Source organism: Xyrauchen texanus, chromosome 42 (genome assembly GCF_025860055.1).
Source record: "Xyrauchen texanus isolate HMW12.3.18 chromosome 42, RBS_HiC_50CHRs, whole genome shotgun sequence".
Lineage (NCBI taxonomy): Eukaryota > Metazoa > Chordata > Actinopteri > Cypriniformes > Catostomidae > Xyrauchen > Xyrauchen texanus.
The window spans coordinates 18,621,851-18,648,683 of NC_068317.1; the positions used below are offsets into that span (position 1 = coordinate 18,621,851).

The 26,833-nt window shown below is 38.3% G+C and overlaps 1 protein-coding gene across 5 annotated transcripts in view; it reads right to left on the minus strand.

Moving 5' to 3' along the window:
- LOC127634917 (RAB11-binding protein RELCH homolog) overlaps positions 1-26,833 on the minus strand; it is a 65,624-nt gene that overhangs the window by 22,130 nt on the left and 16,661 nt on the right. For 3 of the 5 annotated variants that reach the window (XR_007969426.1, XM_052114669.1, XM_052114668.1), the window contains exons 2-12: positions 21,195-21,284; positions 16,047-16,118; positions 15,856-15,911; positions 15,129-15,242; positions 13,938-14,114; positions 13,400-13,494; positions 12,458-12,748; positions 9,207-9,282; positions 8,281-8,376; positions 674-786; positions 468-558 (exon numbers count right to left, since the gene is read on the minus strand). Coding sequence is in view for 4 of the 5 variants with exons in the window: in XM_052114669.1 (XP_051970629.1) it covers positions 468-558; positions 674-786; positions 8,281-8,376; positions 9,207-9,282; positions 12,458-12,748; positions 13,400-13,494; positions 13,938-14,114; positions 15,129-15,242; positions 15,856-15,911; positions 16,047-16,118; positions 21,195-21,284 (1,271 nt within the window). In the remaining variant the exon portion in view is untranslated. Of the gene's footprint in view, positions 1-467; positions 559-673; positions 787-8,005; positions 8,053-8,280; positions 8,377-9,206; positions 9,283-12,457; positions 12,749-13,399; positions 13,495-13,937; positions 14,115-15,128; positions 15,243-15,855; positions 15,912-16,046; positions 16,119-21,194; positions 21,285-26,833 lie in introns of those variants that run through there. The other 2 variants (XM_052114671.1, XM_052114670.1) reach the window with 2 other exon arrangements.

Genomic DNA, 26,833 nt, shown 5'->3' on the forward strand with positions numbered 1-26,833 from the left:
GTCTAACACCACTGCCGTATCGGTATTCTAACGCTATCTAAAGAACTACTGAATGCCCCTTTAGTTACAGAGGTTATAACCTCAGAAAACAGAAAAATGCCGTTTAAAATAGTTTTATATGAAAATTGACTTAAGATTTTGGGTTGTTTCTCAACAAAACCTATTGTATGCCTTGAAAGGACTTGGAATATGATACATTAATTGTATGGACTACTTTCATGATAACTTAAGGTCCTTTTTAAAGCTAGTTTTGAGACACAATCAAATGCCATTGTATAAAAAAGAAGGACTAGAATATGAATTAAACCATCTCCCTTTGTCTTTCCCACAAGAGAGAAAGTCATAAGGGTTTGGAACAAAATGAGAGTGAGTATATGATAGAATACACATAACTATCCCTGTAAGTTTTAAAGTGTAAAGTTCGATCTTGTATGTGGGGTGAGTGTGCATATGAGTCCAGAACTTACCTGTTCCCAGCACTGCGGCAAGAGTTCGGCTTCAACCCGAGTGGGACCCACATGGCGGGCGAAAGCCACACACCCGGTCAGAATCATCTGCCTTAGAGGAATATAACAGAAGAGTGTTATCAAATGGGTGGCAAAAAGAAACCAGCAGCCAATTGAAAGGGGGCACACATACACATGCGCAGACCCAAACACACAAACATACACACCTCTGCTCATCGTCAGGTCTCTTGATAAGATTAAAGAGGATGTGCAGTAGCTGGTCTCTTTCTTTGGGCTCAGGATGCAGGCAGGCAGTACACAGGATGAGAGGTATCAGCTCCTGTGGACACATACATGAAGACATGTCAAATATGTACGCTGGACACATGGACATGTGTGTATCAGTAGATACATACAGTAACCATGCACCCGCTAAAACACCATATCTTCAAGGCTCAGACAGGGAACTTAGGCAAGCAGGTATTTAAGGATACAAGGAGAAAATTCTACCCAAGAAAACACCGTAGCCAACAAGGATAGTCCACTAGACATTAAATCACAGCGCTAAACAGGGATGGGTGACATATAGTCATAAAACATTGTGTACGTAGGTCACAATGATTTCGATGCGCTTTTTATATTGTAAATTAAGTTCCCTAAAGGCCATGTCATTAGATTAGTTTCCCGATCTTCCTTTGTCTTGCGACTTGCGAGTATGAGAGCGTTATGGCATGTGAGATGTTTTAAATCTGATTATTATTGCTCTTTTCTTTACCATGTATTATAACATTGATGCCTATAAATAAAATTATTATATATAATTTCTTGTGTTTATTTAGTTGCAAACCAGTTAGGAAAATATGCATTACTTATAGTATTATTCATATTTCTAATAGTTATGTGTTTGGATGTCCCTTTCAATACACCTGCTACTGAGAGAAAATCACCTGCCAAAAGTTGAAACTGTCATTTTAATTGTGTGTCAAAAATCTTCTGAAACAAAAGGCTGGTCTGTTGGAGAAGTCAGTGAGCCGTTTCATCAGTAGAGTCTGTGTACATGTGAGAGTGTGACATAATGAGGGAGTTGTGAGCAGGTAGAGGTTGCAGTGTTCTGGACCTGGAAGGAAGCTTTGAACAGAGGGGCATTTATTATGAAGTATTGTATTTGGCTCTGTTCCAAAGTGAGAGCGTGTAAATGTGTGAGTTTAACTTTTGTGGAGTGCGTCTGGAAAAAGATCTAAGCAAGGCAAGTTTATTTATATAGAACATTTCATACACAATGGAAATTCAAAATATTTTACATATACATTTTAAAGAAAATTCAAGATACATAAAAAAAACAAACTATTAAGGACATGAAATAAGAATAAAAAGTATTAAAATTAATAATAAGAAGAAGAATATTAAATTAACACAATCCAACAATAACCGTTGTTAACCTTCCCTGATTAAACAGAGGATTAGGAAATGTTTTACTACATCTACAGTTAGAGTAATCACTGCATGAAGCAATGGGAAGTGCTTTGATACTTAAATTAAGGAATAATGAGAGTGTGATTTTAATTTGCGAGTGAGACTTCGATCATTTTTATAAAAAGCTCATTAAAATCACTATAAGTCTAACCCTAAATGAAAACATTTAGCATATTTAGAATTAAAATAAATAAAATATATAATATTTATGAATCAATATCCCATTTGAGGACATCCCTTAATGTCCCTAAATGGAGATTTTGTTAGATTTCCCTCAATTTTGGAGGAAATTATGTCCCTAACTATAGCCAAGTACGTACACACCCTTGCACAGTAGGAATTGTGTGGTAATTGTATTTGAGCCCTGTCTGAAACTAAGAAGAGCTTGTCCTTGAATATTTGAAACAGGAAAAACTGCTTTTTATGCAAATATATATATATATAAAAAAACAAACGATAACAGCATCTGCTCTGAACTCTCTTCACACCAAAAGAGAGAGAGAGAGAGAGAGAGAGAGAGAGAGAGAGAGAGAGATAAAACACACATTAAGCTTTCAACTCCACTCTGAGATAGCAACATTGGCTCAAACTATGGCATGTGCTTGGGTGAGACTATCTGTTTGCATCGACAATGGAGGACAGGGTAGCATTTGGGAACCAGTTTGAAAACATTATTTTTGTCATTTTTATCATCGCGTTTGATGCCATTTATGGCGCAGAAAAACACTGCAGCCCAGGTTTGGATTCCTTGTAAGTCCAAAGCGTTTCCAAAGAAAATTTTTATTTATATGCAAATGTCCTTCTTTATCATCAGCCTGCATTGACTCTACTGAAATCAGATTTAGAAATCAACTGTTAAACATAAACATAATTATCAGCAGAATGTATAGAGTTAAACACACACCCATAAGAAATAGTTCAGGAAGAATATAGGGAGTTTTGGGCTGTTGCAAACACACAATGTCCTGGCTGCGCTACCTGATGTCTTATCTATTTCTTTGTAGAACATGGTAATCAATAACCTAAACTACCTTTAATTCCGAAAGACTTTATCTTTACAATAAAGCTCTCGTAGGTGCACAGATGACTGAAATTATATTGCAAGGCAGGTGTTCCAACAGCCCTTGATTGCTTCTTGTGCACCAGATGCCACATTTGAGGGGAAAAACTGAGGGTGTGCGTCAATGTTAATGACAACTAGAGTATTGCAAAAATGAAAACTAGCAGGGAAAACATCATTAATTCAAATTAAAACAAAAACAGGAGTTGGTAAAACAATAAAAACTAATACATAAATATGCATTAAAATATGAATGAAAACTAACTTTAGTTTTTGTATTTATTTTCTGATTAACAGTTTTATTGATTAATACAATTAACAAAGAAAAGCAAAACATATATTCACAGAATCAACATTTAATCCCCACTATTACCCCTCCCTGACCCTCAACAAACATCCCTGTGGTAACACGAGTACACACACACACACGAATAAACAAATAAATTATATATATTTTGACTAGCCAAAAACTTTCCTGCTTTGTCCCCTGACTGTATGACTGTCTTGCCCTGAAAAGCCAAAACTCCACCTTCCGTGACAAAATAGTATTATATCTGTATTTCAATCGGGTCAATTCTCTGAGGCCATCAGATGACATTCGGTGCTTCAGCTCTACCTCAGCACTTTTAATATTCCCTTCCAACTCAACGAGTTCTCATGCTTTGAATTTTTTGGTGAATGAGGCCCCTAAGAACCGCCTTGAGTGCCTCCCAATACATGCCACAGAGGATACTGTGGACCAGTTGGTCTCCATACAGACATCGATTTCAGTCTTTAGCATTTGTTTGAATACAGGATTTAGAAAAAATGATACATAAAAGCGCCAACTATATGATTTCCTTTACTCCATATGTGGCAACACCTCTAAACACTGATCTGAGACTAAAATGTTTTCAATTGAGCAATCAACAACAGATGAAATTAAGGACTTATATATATCTTATGGACTGATGACATTTTTTTTATAGTCCCTACCAGATCCAGTCTCCAAACATCTGTAAGACCAAGATTTTTACACATCCGGTGAAGTGTAAATGTTGCTCTAGGGGGCTTGCACACTTTTGCTTCACTATGATCAAGGACTGAGTCTATCAAAAGTCTTCTCCCAATATTATATCATGAGGGGTGCCAGCGGTTTGCAACTTCCCTTCAAGATCTATAAAAAAGCTCTGATCATCAACATTAGGTGAGTAATATTAGCCAAAATAAGAATTTGCCCCTGAAATTCTGCTAGAACAATAATGTCTCTTCCTAATTTATCTTTAAACTGTTTGAGACATTCAAACTGTAGATGCTTACTTATCACTGTAATGACTCCCCTGATCTTACTTAAGCCAGCACTAAAGAAAACATGTCCACCCCATATCTTCCCAAATTTTTCAGCTTCCTGCGTGAAAAGATGCATTTCTTGAAGGAACATTAGATCATATTTCTTACACTTAAGAGAAATAACCTTCCTTCTTTTTATGGAGTGCCCCAACCAATTCCACATGGAGAGAGAGACAGTCCATTCATATAAACATTTGACATATGAGAAAACATAAATTTTTTGTCAAAAACAAAATGATTACGATCACATTCCAACATTAGTGCAACAATCAAACCCTGAACAAACAGAAAAAAGAAAAATGTGCACAATAACCCTGTGCATGACAGCACCAACTGGCGTCCATCCCTCTAAACACACTCAGGGTGTGTTATTTCACAAAACAAAATCCAGCCACTAGGCAGAACCAGAACAAAAAGAAAAATAAAGGTGCTCAGTTTTCTCGAACAGTCAAACGATTGCTCAGTGAGCCGGCCCACTTGGCTGCTACATGAGTGCAACAAATGACCGAATCACTCCAATGTATTGCAAGAAATACTCCACAAAACAAACTCCAGCCAATAGGAGGCATAAGTACAAAGCATGTGCAGATTCATCCACAAAACTGTCCTGAAGGAGTATTAATCCACAAAACAAACTCACGCCGCTAGGCGGAACCAGCAAAAAAGAAAAAGGCACTCAGTTTCCTCAACCAGTCAAGTGAATGTTCAGTGAGTCGGTCCACTCGGTTGCAACGTGAGTACCACAAAATAACTTATGACTTATTTGACTTTATTAAGGATATTGCCTGCTGTGGGCATGTGAATGTTTTACGGCCATCCTTAGCATTTTTCTCAATTTGGCCGGGAATATCAGTGCAAAAGCGACCTTCCATTGATTGTAGGGGTTTCTTGCATTCCTTGAATCGATCACGTTTTTTTCTTGTCGAATTCACAAAGTCTGGGAACAAGAAAATGCTGTGGTTCTTCCAAGAAAGCCTTCCTTTACTCCTCGCGTAACACAAGATCTTTATCGGATTATCTCAGAAATTTGGACAGAATTGATAGGAATCCTGTCTCCCTCTGAGGATCGCGAACCAGAACCCTGCACGCTGGCTTGATTACCAGCTTATGACCTGTTATGTCAAGCAGATTCAGAAAGAGCACATCAAGGAATTTCACAATATCCTGACCCTCTTCGGCCTCAGGAATTCAGACGTTATTCCACTGGCTAGGGTTCTCCATGCCCTCCAACTTCTCCCAGACATGCTCCAAATCCACCTTGGTCACTAGTGGATAAGCAGATAATTCCCTTTTCGATAACTCCAGATAATCGATCCATTTCTCGACATCCCCCACTCTTGTAACCACCTCAGAGTGATCGATCGATTAAGTGTTGTGTGTTGTCAGATGGAACAATTTGTGGTGCAGTTTTGCAAAGATACAAAAAATAAAACAACATTATTAAAATGTACAATTACAACTAAAACTACTCAACTGAAATTGGAAAAAAAAAAAGCATGTCAAGGCTTGAACAGTTCCAATGTCAGCAGTCAAAATTTAAAGGCAAAGTTCAAAGTCCTGTAAGCAACTCCTCTGTTTGGGTGAGGGTTGTGAGCCTTCCGTTCCTCGTGTGGTGTTTGTTTTCACTTAGTTTCAGACTGGAACACGTCCAATCCATCTTAAACCATCACCTGGCCCCATAAAACAGAACTGCCCTATGCAAATCAGAGGGGCCCGAAGGGGGAAATGTGTGGGAATACAGTAGCTTGGAACAGAGCACACCTTGTGTGAAATATGTGTTTGTGTGTGCCTCAAGTGCTTTTTTCAAACATTAGGACATTTAAACTAAATCAGCCCTTTAAAAAGGTAAATAAACTTATTTATACTCTGACAAGTTTCACCATCAGTTGAAAAGCAGCCAATATTACTGCACCATGTCCTAACAAGTCTCAAAAGACAAGCAATTTGTCTCTACTCTGAACACAGAACTCCTGTGGAACATGACCCAATCACAGCCAATCTACCAATATTTGATGTTTAATAGATAGTTATATGGAGTAGTATTTTAGACCAATGAGATTTCACTGTGGGCAGGCATACCCAGCATGATGCTGCAGAAATAGTACTCAAGTTTCTGTTAGTGATAACTTGGCCTGTTGCTTGATGCAGATTTACATTGAAGAGATGCATGCTTTATTGCATCGCACCTAGTAAATACATAAAAATTAAAAGCACACAAATGTTACATATGCTGTCAATGTTGACTGAGAGTTCATCTTTATGAAGTACTAGTAGTTTTCGTTAATTGATTTAGCTACTCACCATTTACAAAGCAGTTATTTCTAACTCTAAATTCAGATTTATTAGTTATGTTTGAAGTCACTGTAAAACGTATACGCAGACCTGCGATCATCACTGCGCTACTGAATAAACGGCCATAGACTACAGTTAGGCTAATGAACTAATACTTGGCAGAAACATTTTTTATTATTTATTATTGTGATTATTTTGATCAAATGTTATTATTTATTAGGGCTGCCGATTTAATGCGTTAATTTAGTGAGATAAATGATCAATTGTACATAAATTACATAATAAGGAGTGGATGTTCCAACCATCGGAGCAATTCAAACTTGATATACCACGTTGATGAAGTAGGGTGCGGTCAGCACTCGCCTCATCAAACCAACGAGCAGGCAGCTCGGCCTTCCACAGATTACACACTCTTGCGCTCAATGACAGCAGGACTGAGTACAACAGAATGCAGAGAATTCGAGACAGGATTTAAAAGTTTCAAAGTACTTTTAACTTGACAGAGTATCCTAAAAACACAGCACTTATGACAGGAGGTGCTGAAAACTAGCGAGGCGTGAAGCAACAAAAATGAGACGCTCTAAAATTGTCCGTCTGACGCACAAGTACATAGACCATTCATAGGGCAATCCAATTAGAAATAAGAGGAAGAAGGCCAAAAATAGGGTTATGTTCAATTATATAGATATAGAATTAAGAATTAATTTCACTTTTTAAGCCACCTTTTGTATTGTCTCAATGATTTCCTTGTATGTTGCCACAATATGATGTAATGTATTTGAATATGAATTATAATATTTATAGGCCTATATATTATGTTTATAATTATATTAATTATTAGAAATAATCAGTAAATATTGGTGTTATTAATTACATTTTTAATTGGCATATCATGTAATTAATTACATAACAGCCCTATTATTTATTGAATGTTATTGTTTTTATTTTTGCCAGTATTTTATAATGCCATTAAGCCACTTGAGGTCAAACGTTACAGTGATTTTAACACAATAAAGGGCATTTTAGTTTCTTTACATCATGTTATGCTTAAGATTGCCCATTACCCTTAGACTCTCTTGGTTCATTGCTTTGCTAAACCGCACTACATTTTCAAAACATTTTAACAGAAATTAGACATGCATGAATGTCTTCATAAAGATTATTGCTGTGAATTAGTGCCTATAAACACATAAACAAGACTAAAAAAGGGGATTTAGAGTTTAATATTTTAAGAAAGTTAATAATAAACCAACATTTAAATTTAATTTCAAAAAGTTAAAACAATTCCAAAGCCTTTGTCATAAATAAATGTTTTAAAACAAAAAATGTATGCATTTGAAAGACACTGATAACATGAGAGGTCACATGAATGATGAGGGAAGATGGCATGATGTGTTTCACTCACCTGACAGAGGTGCACAACCATTCTCTATCGGAGCAGTGAGATGCATGCACAAAAGCAAGAGAAGAAATGAGTGAACAGAACACAAGAGAATGAGGTGGATGTGGTTGGGGGTGAGGAGAGAGAGAGAGAGAGAGAGAGAGAGAGAGAGAGAGAGAGAGAGAGAGAGACGACTGCAGTGGAAAACATAAGCTGATCTGAGAAAACAGAATGAGAGGTAGTCAGCCACAGTGGACACAAAAGCCACAGTGGCTGAAGGTAAATGGCTAATTGGTTACCTCTCGTTTAGCTAGTAGGACATTGGGTACGATGTGTGGCAGGCAGCGGCCCAGCATGAGCATAACGCTCTGCTCACTGTCAGCGATTTGAGATACCTGAAAAACAAGGACACAGAACACTTAAAGACTAGCAAAGGTCAACGTGTCAAGCATTCTATGGACATTGTGGGGTAGTTGACATGAAAAGAATTTGGAAAGTCGATATGTCCTGCAGTATGACATGTATAACTGCAAGATTTCAAGTGTGATATTGTTCTAAAATAACAGTTTTATCAAAGGTTAAAACAGTTATTTTTTGTGTAACTTTGCTCTTCTAATGAAAGTAGTTCCAAAATGTACAAGATATTCAACACAACAGCACTCTTTGCTAATGTCATATTGTTTTATTATTAATAGAAAGACTACATGGGAAATTTAACTTTTAGAAATTCATTTGCACAACGCAGGACCATTTATATTGAAATAAGTCAAAAGGCAAAAATGTGATGAAATTATGAATCACAGACAACCAAAACAATATACACTTTTCCTTATACATTCACATACGTTTTAACCTAAAATTATGTTGTTAAAAAAGTTGGAAATGTTATCCATCAACTACCCATAAGCAGCAAGACTTTTAAAGTATGCGGAAGCTTTAACAGAGACATGCCATACACATAAAGCATAGCAGCAACCAGAGAGACTGTTCTGATTTTGTATTATGAATGCAGATGAAACCGTGAACTTCTTGACCTCCCTACAGTTTTTGCTTATTAATGCATTCCTGCAGATTCTGAAAGTAAAAATGACTGAAAGCTCATTACACGCCATTGTACTTCTTTGTTGGCTTATAACTGTGCTACTAACTAGTAACAACAGTTTAAGTAGTGTTACAGGTAGATTCTCTTTGTGTGCTTATGTGTATGCAACCAGATCACACTCACCTCTGAGCCCAGTCTACTGTCAGCAGACATTCGACAAAAGGACAAAAGTGCTTGGTGGAAGGCCGGAGACAGCTTTCTGCACAAGAAAACAAAACATGATTTAACATGCAACATCCGACTCTGGTTACCAATAATTCCACAAAAGGCTGATATAAGACCACTCAAAACAAGGAAAGAGTAATTTGTCTGAATCAGCCTAACAGGGTAAAATTCCATCCGGAGCAGATGTGCAAAATGATGACAAGTGGAAAATGTGGTGCAAGTCAGTGCTGTAGTGAGATTTGCGTGTGAATTGCCATGGTGCTCAACGCAGTGATGCTCCCTAGTGGAGACTACAGGACTGTCCCAAAACCGGTCTACTGTTTACAAAAATGGCAATCTTTGAATGGCTTTGGTCCAGAAGTGCCACTGAAAGACCTAATATGTTCAGCTACAGTGGACATATGACCCAAAGCTTATATCATATTGGTTTCATCGCCTTATGAAGAAAAAAATATTCAACATTCTCACCAAAGACAAACCTGTGTGAATTTTTGTCCTTGGTGTGAATTGCTCCATAGGAATGTATTGTTTCAATTCAAAATATTGTTTGCACCAAATATCAATGAAAAATCTTCCTCTTTAGGCTAAATAGGTATCAAGGCAGCATATAAATACAAACAGAGCCTCACAGGTAACTAATTTGAAATAATTGTCATCAGAAACACCTTTATAACACAAGAGTGGCACACAAATAGCACTCTTTATGTGAAGCACATAAAAGACTAGTCAAAAGCTTACATTCCTAATAGAGTATGATATTAGCATGTCGCTAAGCTAACAGCTCAATATGCTAATACACACAAAAACTCTGCACAGCACACCCAAATAACAGCTTATGTGTATAGGCCATTGCACACTTCATACAAAATCGAAGAACAAACGGGTGTGACGTCATTAAGAACAAAATCTTACACTTTACACTTAGTCATTTAGTAGACGCTTTTATCTAAAGCGACTTACAAATGAGACACATAGCAAGCAATGTGTCTCAAAATCTGGCAAAACATAGGTGTTTCTGAGATTGTTTCTTTGGTTCATAACAGCTCGCCAGCACAAACTTTCAGGAAAACTGGCTGCTAAACACCTTCTTACTGCCATTGATCCACGCCATTGGTAGGTGTGATCTGGAGCTCCACCTACTTTAATGCTGACAGATAATTTCCATTCAGTCATTCAAGATCAGTCAACATGAACACACCGGAGTGCAGAGTTATTAATTAGTGAGCTGGTGCAAACTTCATGTTGAGACATGAAACATTTTTTTATTTTGTATTTAATTAGATTTTTTATTTTATTTAATTAGTCAACAAAAGGAAATAAAGGGATCAAACCAATTAAAATACTCTTACGTGTTTATTTACACTATTGTTTGATATGCTGCTTCCCATGTGCCGTCTGCAGCCAAATGCCATTAACACATCTGCCCAAAGTAAGATATGCCTTTCATCATTCTTTTCTCGTCATATTCTGTATTCTGCACATTAACGCACTTTTGTAAAAAAATGACTACCACCTCTGGAGTCGTGAGTTTGAATCCAGGGCGTGCTGAGTGACTCCAGACAGGTCTCCTAAACAACCAAATTGGCCCGGTTGATAGGGAGGGTAGAGTTACATGGAGTATCTTCCTCGTGGTCGTGATTAGGGGTTTTCTCTCTCAATGGGGTGTGTGGTAAGTTGTGCATGGATTGCGGAGGGTAGCATGAGCCTCCACGTTCTGTGAGTCTCCGCGGTGTCATGCACGTGAGCCACGTGATAAGACGCGCAGATTGACTGTCACAGAAGCGGAGGCAACTGAGACTTGTCCTCCGCCACCCGGAGGTGAGTAACCATGAAACCATGAGGACATACTAAGTAGTGGGAATTTGGCATTCCAAATTGTGAGAAAAGGGGATAAACAAAAAAAATGTAAAGATAAATAATAATAATAATCAAAAAAAAAAAAAACACTTTTATACACCCATCTTTGCAGTAGTAACAGTAGAACTACAAATTACAAAAACAGAGTGTAACCGGTGCATTTTATGGCAGAGTATAGCGACTTAGTGCATTAGCGCCATGAATGCAAAAGGTAAACATTACAAATTACACATTACATTCTGCATATACTGTATATAATTATAAGGGGGCTTTCACACTGGGCACGTTTGCTGCGGTCCGATTCCGAGTGTTATTGTACAGTGCCCCCTGCAGCGTTGGTCTGGTTCACTCACTCACTTGCTTCTATCGAGCCCCGGTCCATTTGCGTTCATCTTACGTCATCACAAACACGCATGGAGAACACAATTTGACTCATCATACTTTTTGTTTTTTTGGTGCCATTATGCACAGTAGAGTGAACGACAACTGCTTCTATGTGCACTTCATGGTGTAACTCATCAGATGTCCAGGAGATGGTGGCGTGCAGCTGCTCGCAATCTGCATTTTTTGAGGAGACAGCTGATTACAAGGAATTCAATTGCTTCTTTGTTTACGCTGCACGCTTAAGCTTTTTTCTAAGGTGAAGTTTTTGTCACTGTCATCTTCTATTATACCCTATATTTATAACCTATAATAGTATTTATATGGTGTATAGATAGATAGCTAGATAGCTAGATAGATAGATAGACAGACAGAAAGTGTTGATTGTACTTCTATGTCATTGTGGTGTCATTACTTTTTTGGGACTTTCAGGAATGAAAAATGCATGAGCAGGTTACTTTACTTCCTGAACGAGTGCGCACCCGAGTCCGAGTTGCTTTCACATTCACGCGAATCGCGCTCCAGTTCCATTGCAACCAAACTCAGACCACCTCCTACAGGTAGTCTCGGGTTTGGTACCACGGTGCGCTCCCGCGTGACAGCTTTCACATTACCAATTTTTCATGCAAACCATGCTCTGTTTAGAACTAAACTGCCAGTGTGAAAGCCCCCTAAATCACAGAGGTGTTAAAACAACATCTTTTACTGATCTCGTGTGAATTCCTTTAATAGAATGAGACATTGAAGTAATTGATAACACATTTTAATGTCACATTAGTTGATGTTTTTACATGTAGTCTTGAGCATCCTCATATTTAAATGCTCCTCTAAATGCCTCCCACAGCAGTGACTGGTGTCTGGATGTTCGCAAACAGTATGTCGTTGCTCAGCTATTTTCAACTTCTAATCTTATCAATCCCTATCTGACAGTCATAAATGGGTCAACTAGATTAAGAAAATACAAGTCTCACCTGTTGGGCTGGTCAAACTGCACAGAGGTTTTACTCTGACTCTGAGAATTTACTTTGCTGTTATGCTGTGTTACGGTCATGGAGCTTTCAGTGTAGTCAGTAGTAGTAGTTGCAGTGGTTGAGGTCTTTGTAGTGTTGGGGTCTGGAGTGCTTTCTGTTTCTGTTACCCCCCGTATATCCAAATACTGTCCATTGTCTAGAGGAGTCTTATCATATGGAGGGTCTGCTTTAGGCTGAGCGGAATTCACTCTTGTGGGTAAGGAGACATTCCTTTGAAGAGCCTGGATATCGCTGCACATACAAGCAAATAAATAGAGTTATCAATGACAAACACACCTGAGATAATTAAGCAGAGTGAACTGAATGAAACAGAATGCAGGGTATCGAGATACATTTTTTAAAGTTGGAACACAATGTTCTCTAGTATGGAAATGCTCACTTTCAAGTGCAGCAGTGAACAAACAGACTGGCAGTGAGAGAAAGAGTGACCGAAGTGAAGGGAAAACTAGCTGTCCAGGAGATATGTAGAGCTCATCTCTTGCTAGGAAGTGTAAATGCCACGCTGAAAAATGTCAGAGAGCAGAAGGTCATAATGATGAGTGTCCATTGAGGAGGAGGGAGTGGAGACTACTTTCTAGAGCTCTCGACAGCAGAGCGTCAGAATACTGCTGGGCCTCATTATCTTCCATTCTCTAACCACCAAACTCCAGAGACTCACAATTCAGTTCAGTTAGGATTTTGTACTCTTTCAGTTACAAATCACATCTAAATATATTTTCAGAAAGAAATATGCCTTGTATAAACATCAGCTGACCAATGCAGGCTCCAGCACTATCGACAGTTATTAATTTTGACAGTAATCATAGGTTGCAGCTGAGCTCTGATTATACAGACTCATGTGGATGTTCTGATTGGTTTCGATCCTCAGGCAGTGACTCTTACCTCTGGAGCTTCTTAATCTGTTCAGCCAGACACTGTTTTTCACTGTTAAGCAGACTGATCTGATACTCCAGCTCCTGAACCACTTCCTGTTGCTGCTGTGGATGACACCAAAAAAACTTAACATGATGCTTATTTCAATCCAGAGTAACCCAGAACTACTTGAAGTTGAGTGTTTGTCTTTGTAATCCTTAATCAAAATGTAATAACTTGATCTGCCTCTGAAACAACTTTTCTGGTTATCAGTCATCACCAATTTGGGCCATTCTAGTATGGAACGGCCATTTTTTATAACTCAATACAATTACTGGTTAATATTTTTCCTCTGTGAATATCCTATTTCACTTGGAAATACAACACACTACAGAAGTTCAATAGGTTACAAATGTCTTTTCGTGCTGACTTTAATTATATTTTTACAATGCATTTTGACAGATCCTGATTAAGGTCAATGCTCCAAACACTTTTAAATAATAGGGAAAAATTATAATAATGCTAATCAATAATTACTAACAGTAACAGTCTTCCTGTGCATAAATACCTGTATAGTGGCTTCCTTGGTAAAGTACTCTCCTGGTAAGTCACTTGGATCCACACCGACTGCCACGTCTACTGTATTCTGGTGCAATGGCAGGTTGTTGCCACAGTTCCTGTAGAGTTGTAGCAGGTCTGGAGGTTTAGGAATGTTTAGACCCACGTCATCCCACAACTCAAAATCCTATCGAGAAAGAGCCATGAACAAAAGCTGATTTGTACAGTGGCCACAAAAAGTATTTGGAAACTCAAGGTACACTTACAATTGTGTCAATTTCATTAGATCTTTTTTCAATAAAATGAAAGTGAATGGAAATTAAAGGAATAGTTCACCCAAAAAGGAAAATTCTCTCATTATTTACTCACCCTCATGACATCCCTTGACATTTCTTCTACAGAACACAAATTATGATTTTTAGAAGAATATTTCATTTGATAAGTCCACACAATGCAATTGAATGTGTGTGTGCCAAAATTTGTCACTCCAAAAATCACATAAAGGCATAATAAAAGTAATCCATACAACTCTGGTGTTTTAATCCATATTTTCACAAGTGATATGATAGGTGTGAGTGAGACACAGATCAATATTTAAGTCCTTTTTTGCTTTAAATTATTCTCCCTGCCAAATAGGGGGAGGTATGCATGAATAATGTGAATTACCAAAAACACAAGATATCGTTTTAACCACTGGAGACTTATGGATTACTTTTATGCTGACTTAAGTGATTTTTGACGTAAAAAAATCTGGCACCCATTCACAAGTATTATGTTGACCAAAAGAGCTGAGAAATTCTTCTAAACAGATGAAAGAAAGTCAAATACATCTGGGATAACATGAGGGTGAAATTTATATTGTAAATGGGGTGTTTTGGGTGAACTATCCCTTTAAGGCTAACATTCTGACTAATATCTTTTGTGTTTCAATGTAGAAAGAAACTCAAATGTGTTTGAAACAAGGATGAATAAATGAATAAATTTGGGTGAACTATCCCTTTAAGTGACCAAATAACTATATAAAAGTATTTATATATATATATATAAAATGTATTATATATATATATATATATATATATATATATATATATATATATATATATATATATATATATATATATATAATAAGATATATATATCTTAAGATATATATATATATACATACAAACACACACACATTGAAAGCATAAGAAAGGATTACCTGGTCGTCATTTTCATCAGAGAATGTGATGGACGTTAACTTGTATTCATTTTTCAATAAATATTCATTCACTAAAAAATTTAAGGCTCTCTTTTCTAGAGGGCGGATGGGTTCCTGTAAAAAACAAATTGTAAAAACAAAACTTAATCCAGTGTGATTCAAACTATTTTGTGTGTACACAAAGCTAATTGAGAAATGCAGTATTGTGCAAAAGTCTTAAGATGTTTCACACAAATGTTTGTCTTAAGATGTTTTTTTTATATATTTACTGTGTCAGTAGCAAATATCAATTTTAGACTCCCAAACATTCCTTTTGCAAATAGAATAGAAGAACAGGGAGCCCAGCAACAGATGGTATGGCCCCTACAAAGCCCCCCACTGAACATCTGTCTGAGACTACAAAAAGAGACAGAAACAATTGAGAAGACCTGTGGTGAATTCTCCAAGAAGCTTGGAACATCTTATCTGCCAACAACCAAGAAAAACTCAGTCCAGGTGTAGTTAGGAGAATTGGTGCTGTTTTAAAGGCAAATGTGGTCACATGTAATATTGATTTAGATTTTTTTATGTTTACTGGACTTTGTATGACAAAGTGATGAATGAAAACAATTTATGTCATTATTTTTGACGAAATCCCCACTATGCAACATTTTTCACAAGTGCCTAAATCTTTTGCACAGTACTGTATATAATGTTTAGGCTTATAATAAAGTAAAATGAAGGTAACCTGAATTTCAGGACTGGATTTGTAGTTTTTTCTATCTTGAGAGGGAATCTCACATTCTAGAGAGACAAAAGTGGGGAGAAAAAAGAATGAGGGAATTTTATTTGCTCTAGATATTACAAACTGCGTAAATGAGTGAAAGTCGCTCTAATGGCAAGGACAGTGGAACGGTGTAAAAGATGAAAGTACGCCACCTGCAGCCTGTGTCAAGTTGGCACGAAGAGCCTGAATGGTCTCCTTGGCTTTCCGTAGTTCAAACTCCAGAACTGGACCAGGAGGAAGTGGGTCACACACACAAACAGGCATCCAACCAAGAGAAGGGAACAAAGAAACAAAACAAATGGGAAAAAGAACAAAGGATGGCCATGATAAAACAAAATAAAAAAAGAAAGGAAAGAAAAGAAAAGAAAAGAAAAGAAAAAATGACAATTTTTGTAAGAAGCTGAGGCAGAAACAAAATAGTGACATGCACACTATGGATCTAATGAACACATGCAGCAGAAGTTGTTGGAGGAGCTGACAAATTACAAAAATATGTACAATACAAATTTTCTAGCTGCTGTCTGACCAGGGATTTAGAGAAAAACAAAAATGTTGTTGTTTTGTTTTTACACTGGAAGAAAAGGTCAAAAATTTTCTTTCAGGCTCCTTTCGTAAAATATTCAGAATTACTAAGGCTTTAAGAAAGCTCAAGCTTTTCACCTTGTTTGCTCTATATATTGATATTGATTTTTGAACTGGTATTCATCACAGTATTCACAGCAACTGTTCAGTTTAACACAGGTTAACAATCCATCCCATCGTGACAGTGATTTTGCCAAGTAGTGCATGTTCCTGGATCAAGATCCCTATTGGTTCTCGAACAGCATTCCGATAAGTCAGTTCGGTTTTAGGGTTAGGTTTAGAGTTGATGATTACATTTGCATACTTTCATGATTTTAAACAGATTAAGCTTATTAAGTTGACAATGTGTAAGGTCATGCAAACACCTTAAACGGTTTATTTTATCTGGAAAGCCCAAACAGTTTAGGCAAACAATTATTGGCAATACACCTGGGTATCGATACAGAGTTTGTGATTTAATTTGATTCGATTCACAAGCTCTTGATTCGTTTATCATTCATTTTGGAATTTTTCCACACCTAGAATTTTGCCCATGACCACAAATTTGTGGTGAACGTAAACACCTTTACTGTCATCCTGCCTGCTTATCCATTGTGCAGATGTGTTGTATGCATGCTTATTTGCAGAAGCCCTGAACCACAAGGTGAAGAAAAAAAGTCACTAGGTGCAAATACATTTCATAGGTGTCTAAGAGCTTTCCTGAACCTATGTCCTACAATTTTTCACTGAATATTGTTTCTCTCATTTTTTTTTTTACAGATTTATTTTTCTTTCAAGAGGCAACTAGAGACAAAAAAATTCTTGCTAGCTAATAATTAGGATGTGACTCGGCCACCAGGTGCCACTATCAGCATGAAATACTATGCTTAAAAGGTGACAGAATGTCTGTAGTACTTTATTTGTTGATTTATAGATGCATAGTTAATAAATAACAAGAACAAGTATCTTTTGCATATCATAATCAAAAAATAAAAATATATAAATGTTAGTCTTCTAATTCATGAAATACCAAAATGTTATGAATATGTCCCAGTTTGCTTATGTTTTATATGGCATTTGTTTTCAAGTGTGCCAAAGTGAATTATTTCTGATTGTTTGCTGACCTTCACCACAGGGAATATCGATGCTGCTATCGAAATTGCGCTTTTTGGACTGTTGGCTTATGTAAGCATGCACTAGATGGACGTCTTTGACCATTGCGACTTTGTGTTATCATTATTAAGTGTTGTGTTTTTGTATGATTTGTGAACAAGAAAGCACTCATCATTTCCTCAAGCAGCTCTGAATCTACCTTTAACTCAACATGGCGTAGAGGCTTTCCCCATAATTTCACTGATTTGGGCAACCCAAACACAAGTCATGCCTGTGTGAAACACAGTAAGAGGTATCACAACAGTCAAAGACATCAATCTAGAGCATGTTTACATAAGCCAACAATTTACAAAAGTGCAATATCAATAGCATATATTCTCAGTGATATTCTCAGTGTGAAGGTCAGTAAACAAACAAATATAACTCCTGCGATCACACTTGACAATGAATACCAAATGAAATGTATGTAACCTGAGGCATATTCATTTATTTGATAGATTTCATAAATTAGAGAGAAAAAACTTTTAGAGAGTTAAAAAAAAAAATATTTCTGGTGAAAATATATATATATACATACATACATTTAAAAAAAAAAATTAAAAAAATAATTTGAGGACAAAATAAACATTTGTAGGTCATAGGCTCAGGAAGACAACAAAAAAAGATTTTTCACTCAGTGATTTTTATTAACTTGCCGTTCAGAGCTTTCGTAACATTTTGACATGAAAACCAGAGGAAGACCAGATAATTCTTGCGCAGTCTGATTTCTGGTTGTTATCGGTGTATTGGGATCCATATAAACACGTAATGTTAGGGTACTATCAGTCTATAATTTCTCTCTGATTTTAGTGGAAGATTATGGCTAGGGAAAGGGGGTGGATAGAGTTAGGGCTACCTTTCTTTGAGAGTTTCCAGGACCAAAAAGACATTAATCCAGGAACATGTCATATTCGGTAAAATCACTGGGATAACCGGTTAAACATTTACCGACGTAAATCTTAAACACCCAAAAATATAAATCTATCTGCTATTTGTAGTTTATCTTTGTTATAACAAGAGTAAGAAAGGGATTTGCTAGTGTATGCAAAACCCAACAGCAATCCTGCTACTGTGGATGTGCCGGGCGAGTTTTAACAGAGACACTGGAAAACAGAAGCATGGAGAGCACACAACACTTTGCATGACTGTGCGCTGATGATCAGCAAATAAGACTACCTCAAGCTCTGCTTTCTAATATGTTTTCTGGAACACTATCTAACAATGTTTGTATTTTCTTGCAATACTCAGTCTGTTTTTAACTGTTGGTCTACTCTATGCAAATAAGCAAGACACACCACTGTGATGAGTTTTCAGCATCTCACACTATGAGTGAGGAAGTTTAACTTAAAAACGAGTCTCGAGACCACTGTGATCTAGTCCCTTCTGCTACACTTTTTTTAAATTGCAATGACCTCTAAGAGCTTTAGTTATACCTGCACAGGGCCAAAAAAGGGAGCAAGAAATCAAAAGTTAGAGAAACAGACAAAAAAACTGAGAATGCTAAGAGAAAGCAGAGCTATTACAAACTTACTTATGCTGATCAACAGAGCACAGGATGCAAATTTAACAAATGGAAAAATGTAAGAACAAGCAAAAAAAAAGTGGCAGAGGTGTGCTGGCCTGGATAATTTGTGGTCCAGTATTGGAAAGAGAAATACTGGCATAGAGACCCATCAGACAGTCAGTAAACCCCAGGTCAGACAGCCAGGGCTGTGCTCATTGCTGAAGGGGTCAAGAATTGGGAAGTGATGCCCAATTTGGGGACAAAAGTTACCTTATTATGTGTGTACAATGCAAACTTATTCTGCTGCACGGTTCCTTAGGCCTTCTACTTACCCACAGCAATCTTACTCATACATTTAAATTGTACTATCATACTTATTTAAAATAAGAATTAAAATAGAATAGTTGCCGTTTGGACACACTTCTCTAAAAAGTCTTACATTTATTTTTTTTCCTCCCCTTTTTCTCCTCAATTTGGAATACCCAATCAGTGCACTATAAGTCCTCATGGTGGCGTAGTGACTTGCTTCAATTCAGGTGGCGGAGGACGAATCTCAGTTACCTCTGCGTTTGAGACCGTCAACCTGCGCATCTTATTACGTGGCTTGTTACCGCGGAGACATAGCACATGTGGAGGCTTCACGGCCCACCAAGAGTGAACCACATTACAGCAACCACGAGGATGTCACCCCATGTGACTCTACCTCCCTAGCAACCGGACCAATTTGGTTGCTTAGGAGACCTGGCTGAAGTCTCTAAGCACACCATGGGATTCTAATTTGCAAACTCCAGGGGTGGTAGTCAGCATCTTTACTCGCTGAGCTACCCAGGCCCCGATTTACAGAACATTAAGAGATTTTTATGACTTCAATTTTTTTCTTCTTTTATTTTATCATTTGATTTTTTTAGTCACTTCACTGCATAAAGCCAGGTCAGGAAGCTGTGTTAGGATAGAGTAGTGGGTGAAACTTTTCACAGTATCAAACATATTTTGACCTGAAGAATCTGCCAGGCTAAATTAGGAATCTGAAGCTTGGGAGGGACTCAAGCTATTGCAGGAAATATTTAAAAGAATGGTGTAGTAACCTAGCCAAGCATTTAATAAAACAGGCATAAATTACAAAAGAGAGGAAACTTGAGTCAGAAAACCTTTTGCTTGAGAAAGACATGGGAAAGCAAGAATGTTATTGTTAGCACAGCCCAATTAGCAAAAAAAAGTTGTGCGTTCATGGCTCACAAGCATTTGTTTATTCTCCTCCTCTTCTGTAGGGACAAAGCTCATCTATTTGACCGATGATGAAAGCAGTCAGTGAACCGTTCAGTTTGAGCTTTGAGAGTACACATCAGTCACGAATGCCAAGAATCTCGTGTCATATACGGTAACACTGACCAAATCATCTCTCATAAAGAAGTTCTTCACAAGCCACTGAACCACTAATAGCTTCCAGAAAAACGGCCAATAAAGCCAATTCCTTCTCATTTTGCCTAAAATACTGCCACATACTGTAACTGCGGAGTCGTGTTCTTGGAAATTCAAGGCCTTGGCAACTAAGAAGTTTGGCTACGGTCAATTGTGGTCTAATTTGACGATCAATGCGTGCAAAATATTTAACATTAAATGGAGTAAAGAATTACGGTGTTGAAATTACTGACACAAAGTCAGAATTTAAGACTGTTAACATGTTCAAAACCAAAGGAAACTGAAGACAATGCATTGACCAGTTAATGGTCCAATCAAAAAGTGTAGCTTGTATCATAAAAAGATAGTTCACCCAAAAAATAAAATTTTGTCATCTTTACACACATAAGAGTTCAGAAAACTAGAATAGTGCGTGAGTCATATGGATCCATTTAATTCCTGTCGACAGGCATTGTAAAAATGATTTCATTGTATGGAAAAGAGGTGTTCTGACATTCAGCCAATAAATTTGAGTTTCATGAAAGAGAGAAAATATGGTGTTGGAACGACATGAGGATGCATAAATGAAGGCAAAATTTTCATTTTTTTAGGTGAACTATTGCTTTAAAATGTTAGGCTAACACAAGTCATTATTAACTTGCTGTAACAGAAAAATTCTCCTTACCTGCCACCCTTTCGTCTGACTCTCTGTTGCCATCATCTGAATACCGTGCAAAATCAAGGGAGTCCAGAGTACTGATGCTGCCAGCTCGATCTAAAAAAAATAAAAAATCTGTTTAAATCAGTTGCTCACACTCAAGTTCATAAATTATACCCACCACAAAACACACTTTTATTAGTAGGGATGCACCGATACCACTTTTTCTCTTCCGATCCTGATATCGAAAATCTCAGTATGAGATTCGTGAAGGCTAAACATTCACTGATGCGCTGGAGCTGCGGTTGCATTTTATATATTTAGTTATTAAACACAGCCTTTTGTGATTCACAGAGCTATCGCACATCTTCAAGTGGCTTTGAATAAAATGCATGAGTCATAGGAACTACATTAATTGTGTTTTAATGGTTCTTTTATGTCATTTTTGGAGTTTGACAGAAACAAACATGACTAACACACAGCATCGGATTTGGATCGGACTCGTCGGACCGATAACCGATCCATCTAAAACCTTCAGTATCAGAGCCGATACTGATCCAGGTATCGGATCGGTGCATCCCTACTTATTAAAGCACTAAAGTCTAATTTATGAAAAGTAATGTGGTGCCATTTTAAGTTGTTTTGACATACTAAAGCAGTCAGAAGTTCTACAAAATAGGCCATCCATGTATCTGCCAAAACTTTCCAGACACACACAGATAGATATCCTCGTCTGTCTGTACTGCTGGATGGAAGATGCAAAACTATTGCCCCCCCCTCCCACTATTTGTGCATGGCAACAATAGTAGTGCATTGTGTACTCTGGCATGGAAACACGCTATTCAGCAAAAAAATAAAAATACAAAATTTGTCATTAATGGTGCTTGCTAAGCATAAGCATACTTGGGGTTAACTGATCATACTTGGGGTTAGGGATTTGAACCAAACATTTAACCCTCAGTAATAAACTTTGATACTGTTTGCACTGCGGACATAAATGATACATCAAATCATGCGACTTGTTGAAGTGAGGTTTGCTTTTACTTTTCTAAGCGTTTAGACGATTTTCACCTGATGGACAAAAAATTAGCAAAAAATGAAAATAACAAATTAAATGAACTTGTATTGAAAGAGGGACTTGAGCCATAAATATAGGGATCAGGTTATCATATAGAGACCTCTTTTGCCCTTAAGCATCTACCTTGCAACTAGTGGTGGGAATCACAAGGTAACTGGCAATTCCTTATTATATCGATATCTAGGTCACAATCACTGAAATATATATATATATATAGAGAGAGAGAGAGAGAGAGAGAGAGAGAGAGAGAGAGAACTGGATAAAGTAAAACTGCCCGCAGGAGGTGAAGCCACCATAATAGTTTGATTGGCCATCTTGGTATGCCCAAACTGTCATAAAGCATCAATAACTGACAGGTGAAAAACACCCCCGTTTCACCGTCTCTGACCTCCAGATACGACAGTTCATGTCACCCTCTAGTAACAATCATGCTTAATTTGCTCATTATGGATAATATTCGTTATGAGGGAGAAGTTATACGTGGATCTAATTGTCAGAGCATTCACGTGCTCAGTGTTCAGCCTATCAATGCAGCACAACAATCACCAAAGGAAGCAGCAAAACTGTCCTCAAGTAATGTAAGGAAAAGCTGTAGGCCTAATATCTGCTTGTTTAGGGTGACAATACGTCCTTATCCCTGAAAGGGACATTATAAAGTCAGACTGGGATTTCTAAATTTCCATAAATCCCAAGCCCGGGATTTGCTTGTTTTCATCTTGAAGTGCTCTCTATGGATACATGTCATAAATACATTTTCGTTTGCCATTTAATCTAATTTTAACCAATTTTTGCTTTGCGTGTCTCCCACAATCTCAGTGCCCGTGGTGTGTGTGATTGATGGAGAGAGAGTGAGCACTCTTTTTCAAGTGACCGCGAGAATAAGGCACTTTTTAATAAAAACATAAAACAAGTAACTCTGAACAAACACTTCGATGTTCACAATAAATAAGTGTGAAAATATCTGTTTGTATCTTACCTCAGTTTCAATGAACTTGTTTACATTCAGCTGATCTGTTCACTGAGTTTGTTAGAGGTGGATAGATTAATAGAGCTATGCATTACTCGCAACAGGAAACAGGAAAAATTCCCAACTTTAAATAAATAAATAATGAGATGAGATGATTCCTATTAAGTCAATAGGTAGGTACATTGGAACGTTTGGGCATAACGACATGGTGGCGTAGTGGCTTCACTGATATGACATCATGCACAATCCAGTTCTATATTATATTTCAGTGGTCACAATCTGATTACTGCGATTAGTTTTTGGTATATTGCGATTCAAAACTGTGATACAAATGTATCAAAAAGAGATACATTTCAGGCAAGTGACCCCAAACTTTTCAAAGCCCTAACGGTAGTGTACACAAATCTTAAGTATCTTAAGAAGTTACTAGTAACAGTAGCCCATTTCATTAACAGTAATTAAATATTCCTAAATTCGAACTAAACATATTTTAAATGTATTTAAATACACTGAACTAAGAATATTTTAAAAGGAAAATGCCAATACTTGCATTTTTCTTTATTATAATTATTTAACGTTCTCACATTAATGATGAAAAACCATCATTACGTAACACTTGTGAAAGTGGCACTTACCAATACATGATAAGGTAAAACCATTCAAACGCTTTGAAAACAGCAAACTTTGACTTCGGAAACATTAATATCGTATCCATTTAGGGATGCACCGAAATGAAAATTCTGGGCCGAAACCGAAAATCCAGGATGCACTTGGCCGAAAACCGAAACCGAAATTTTTACCTATTTAAAAAAATAAAAAATGTTGTGTAAAATGTTATTATTTTGATACTTTTTCATTAATTTCATGAATTTAATTAATCTGAATTGAAAAACTACAAACCAATAAAATAAATCACACTTTTATTGAAAGTAGCACAACAAAATTGGACAAAAAATATATTAAAACTATATTAAATATTATTCTTCTTTCAGTTCTGTAAAAATCTAATTTTACAGATTTTATTAACAATTATCCAAATAATGTAAAGTTTTAGAAAACTATTATATGCAAAACAACAGTCAAGTAATGAACTTAGCTAGCATCTTTCAAAAAGTTTAAATATGCAACAGTAAATTTAAATAAAACAAAAAGGCAGAACACAGAATGGCAGAGGACCTCTATTCCACTAATCTATATATAACTATAATATATAATTATATATATATATATATATATATATATATATATATATATATATATATATATATATATTAGATCAGTGCTCTATTCTGCTTATGTAAACGTATGTACACTTTTATACCGGATCGGGATTGATCCAAGATGGCGGCGCGGTAGCACGCAGCGGCCACTCCGGATCCACAATGGTGCTATTTTTGTTAAAAAAGCCTGACTTTTGCAACACATGGACATCGGAGCAACCGGTGTTTGTGTCTACCATCGCCAGACACTACTGAAATATAAGACTCATGCAAAAACCAAGCTGCATGATGACCTGCAGGAGGCGCTACGCGTACTCGGCTTGCTGCGGAGACCAGGCCTCCAGCCCTCGGCGGCCGGGGGAGAGGACGTCGTAAGCGGTGTGCGAGAGCGAAGCGGAAAGAGGGCGGGGTCCATGCTAGGCTAAAACAAACCCTAGCCGGCCGGCTCTCCCGTCTATCCTGCTCTCAAATGTTTGCTCCCTGGACAATAAACTGGACTATATCCAACTCCAGCAGGCTACGCAGCGTGAGTTTAGAGACTGCTGCGTCTTTGTTTTCACGGAGACGTGGCTCAGCGACAGAGTTCCGGATGCCGCCATTCAGCTAGACGGGCTCGCCTCGTTTCGTGCCGACAGAAATACAGCTCTCTCGCGGTAAGACTCGCGGTGGTGGCTTGTGTGTTCACATCAACACGGAATGGTGCAAGAACTCCATGCTAGTCTCTAGTTACTGTTCATCGCTGTTGGAGCTTGTGACTGTTAGATGCAGACCTTTTTATCTACCACGGGAATTCACCACTGTTTGCATAACCGAGTTTACATTCCCCCAGCGCTAACACTAAGGAAGCTCTGTGAACTGTATGGGGCTATGAGCGAACTGCAGAACGCTCACCCCGACGGACTGTTTATTGTCGCCGGAGATTTCAACCATGCAAATCTCAAGACAGTGCTCCCTAAATTCCATCAGTATGTGGACTTTGCAACGAGAGGGCTGAACGGCTTGATCTTGTTTACACAAACATCCCAGGCGTGCATCGGCGGAGCCCCGCCCCCACCTCGGCTACTCAGACCACATCTCTGTTATGTTAATTCCAGCATACAGACCGCTCGTCAGACGCACAAAACCGCTTCAGAAGCAGGTGAAAACCTGGCCAGCAGGAGCCATCTCTGCTCTTCAGGACTGTTTTGAGTGTACTGACTGGCACATGTTCAGGGAGGCTGCAACATATGGCGATTCTACCAGCTTGGAGGAATACACAGCATCAGTGACCAGCTACATCAGCAAGTGCATTGATGATGTCACTTTCTCCAAGACCATCACCACACGCTCCAACCAGAAGCCGTGGATGACTGCGGATGTGCACACGCTGCTGAGGTCCCGAGACTCCGCCTTCAGAGCAGGCGATAAGGCAGCCCTAAGAACGGCTATGGCCAAACTGTCACGGGCAATCAGAGAGGCAAAGCGCGCACACGCCCAGAGAATCCACAGTCACTTCTAGGACAGCGGTGACACGCGGCGCATGTGGCAGGGCATCCAGGCCATCACCAACTACAGGACAACATCAGTTGCCTGTGACAAAGATGCCTCCCTTCCAGATGCGCTGAACGACTTCTACGCTCGGTTTGAAGTGCAGAACGACGTGATGGCGAGGAAGTCCACCCCTCCTCCCAACGACCAGGTGCTCTGTCTTACCACGGCAGATGTGAGGAAAACTCTACGTAGAGTCAACCCACGGAAGGCTGCTGGACCAGACAACATTCCTGGCAGAGTGCTCAGAGGATGTGCAGACCAGCTAGCAGATGTTCTTACCGACATCTTCAACATCTCTCTGAGCAGCGCCGTCCTTCCAACGTGCTTCAAGGCCACCACCATCATCCCCATGCCAAAGAAGTCTTCAGTGTCCTGCCTCAACGACTACCGTCCCGTCGCACTTACACCCATCATCATGAAGTGCTTCGAGAGGCTCGTCATGAGGCAGATTAAGACCCAGCTGCCCCCTCACTAGACCCACTGCAGTTTGCGTGATCGTTCAAACCATTCAACGGACGATGCCATCACCACAACCCTCCATCTGGCCCTCACCCGCCTAGACAATAAGGACTCATACGTTTGAATGCTGTTCATAGATTTCAGCTCAGCATTCAACACAATCATTCCCCAGCACCTGATTGGAAAGCTGAACCTGCTGGGCCTGGACACCTCCCTCTGCAACTGGATCCTGGACTTCCTGACTGGGAGACCTCAGTCAGTCCGGATCGGGAACAGCATCTCCACCACCACCACACTGAGCACTGGGGCCCCCAGGGCTGTGTGCTCAGTCCACTGCTGTTCACTCTGCTGACTCACGACTGTGCAGCAATGCACAGCTCGAATCACATCATCAAGTTCGCCGATGACACGA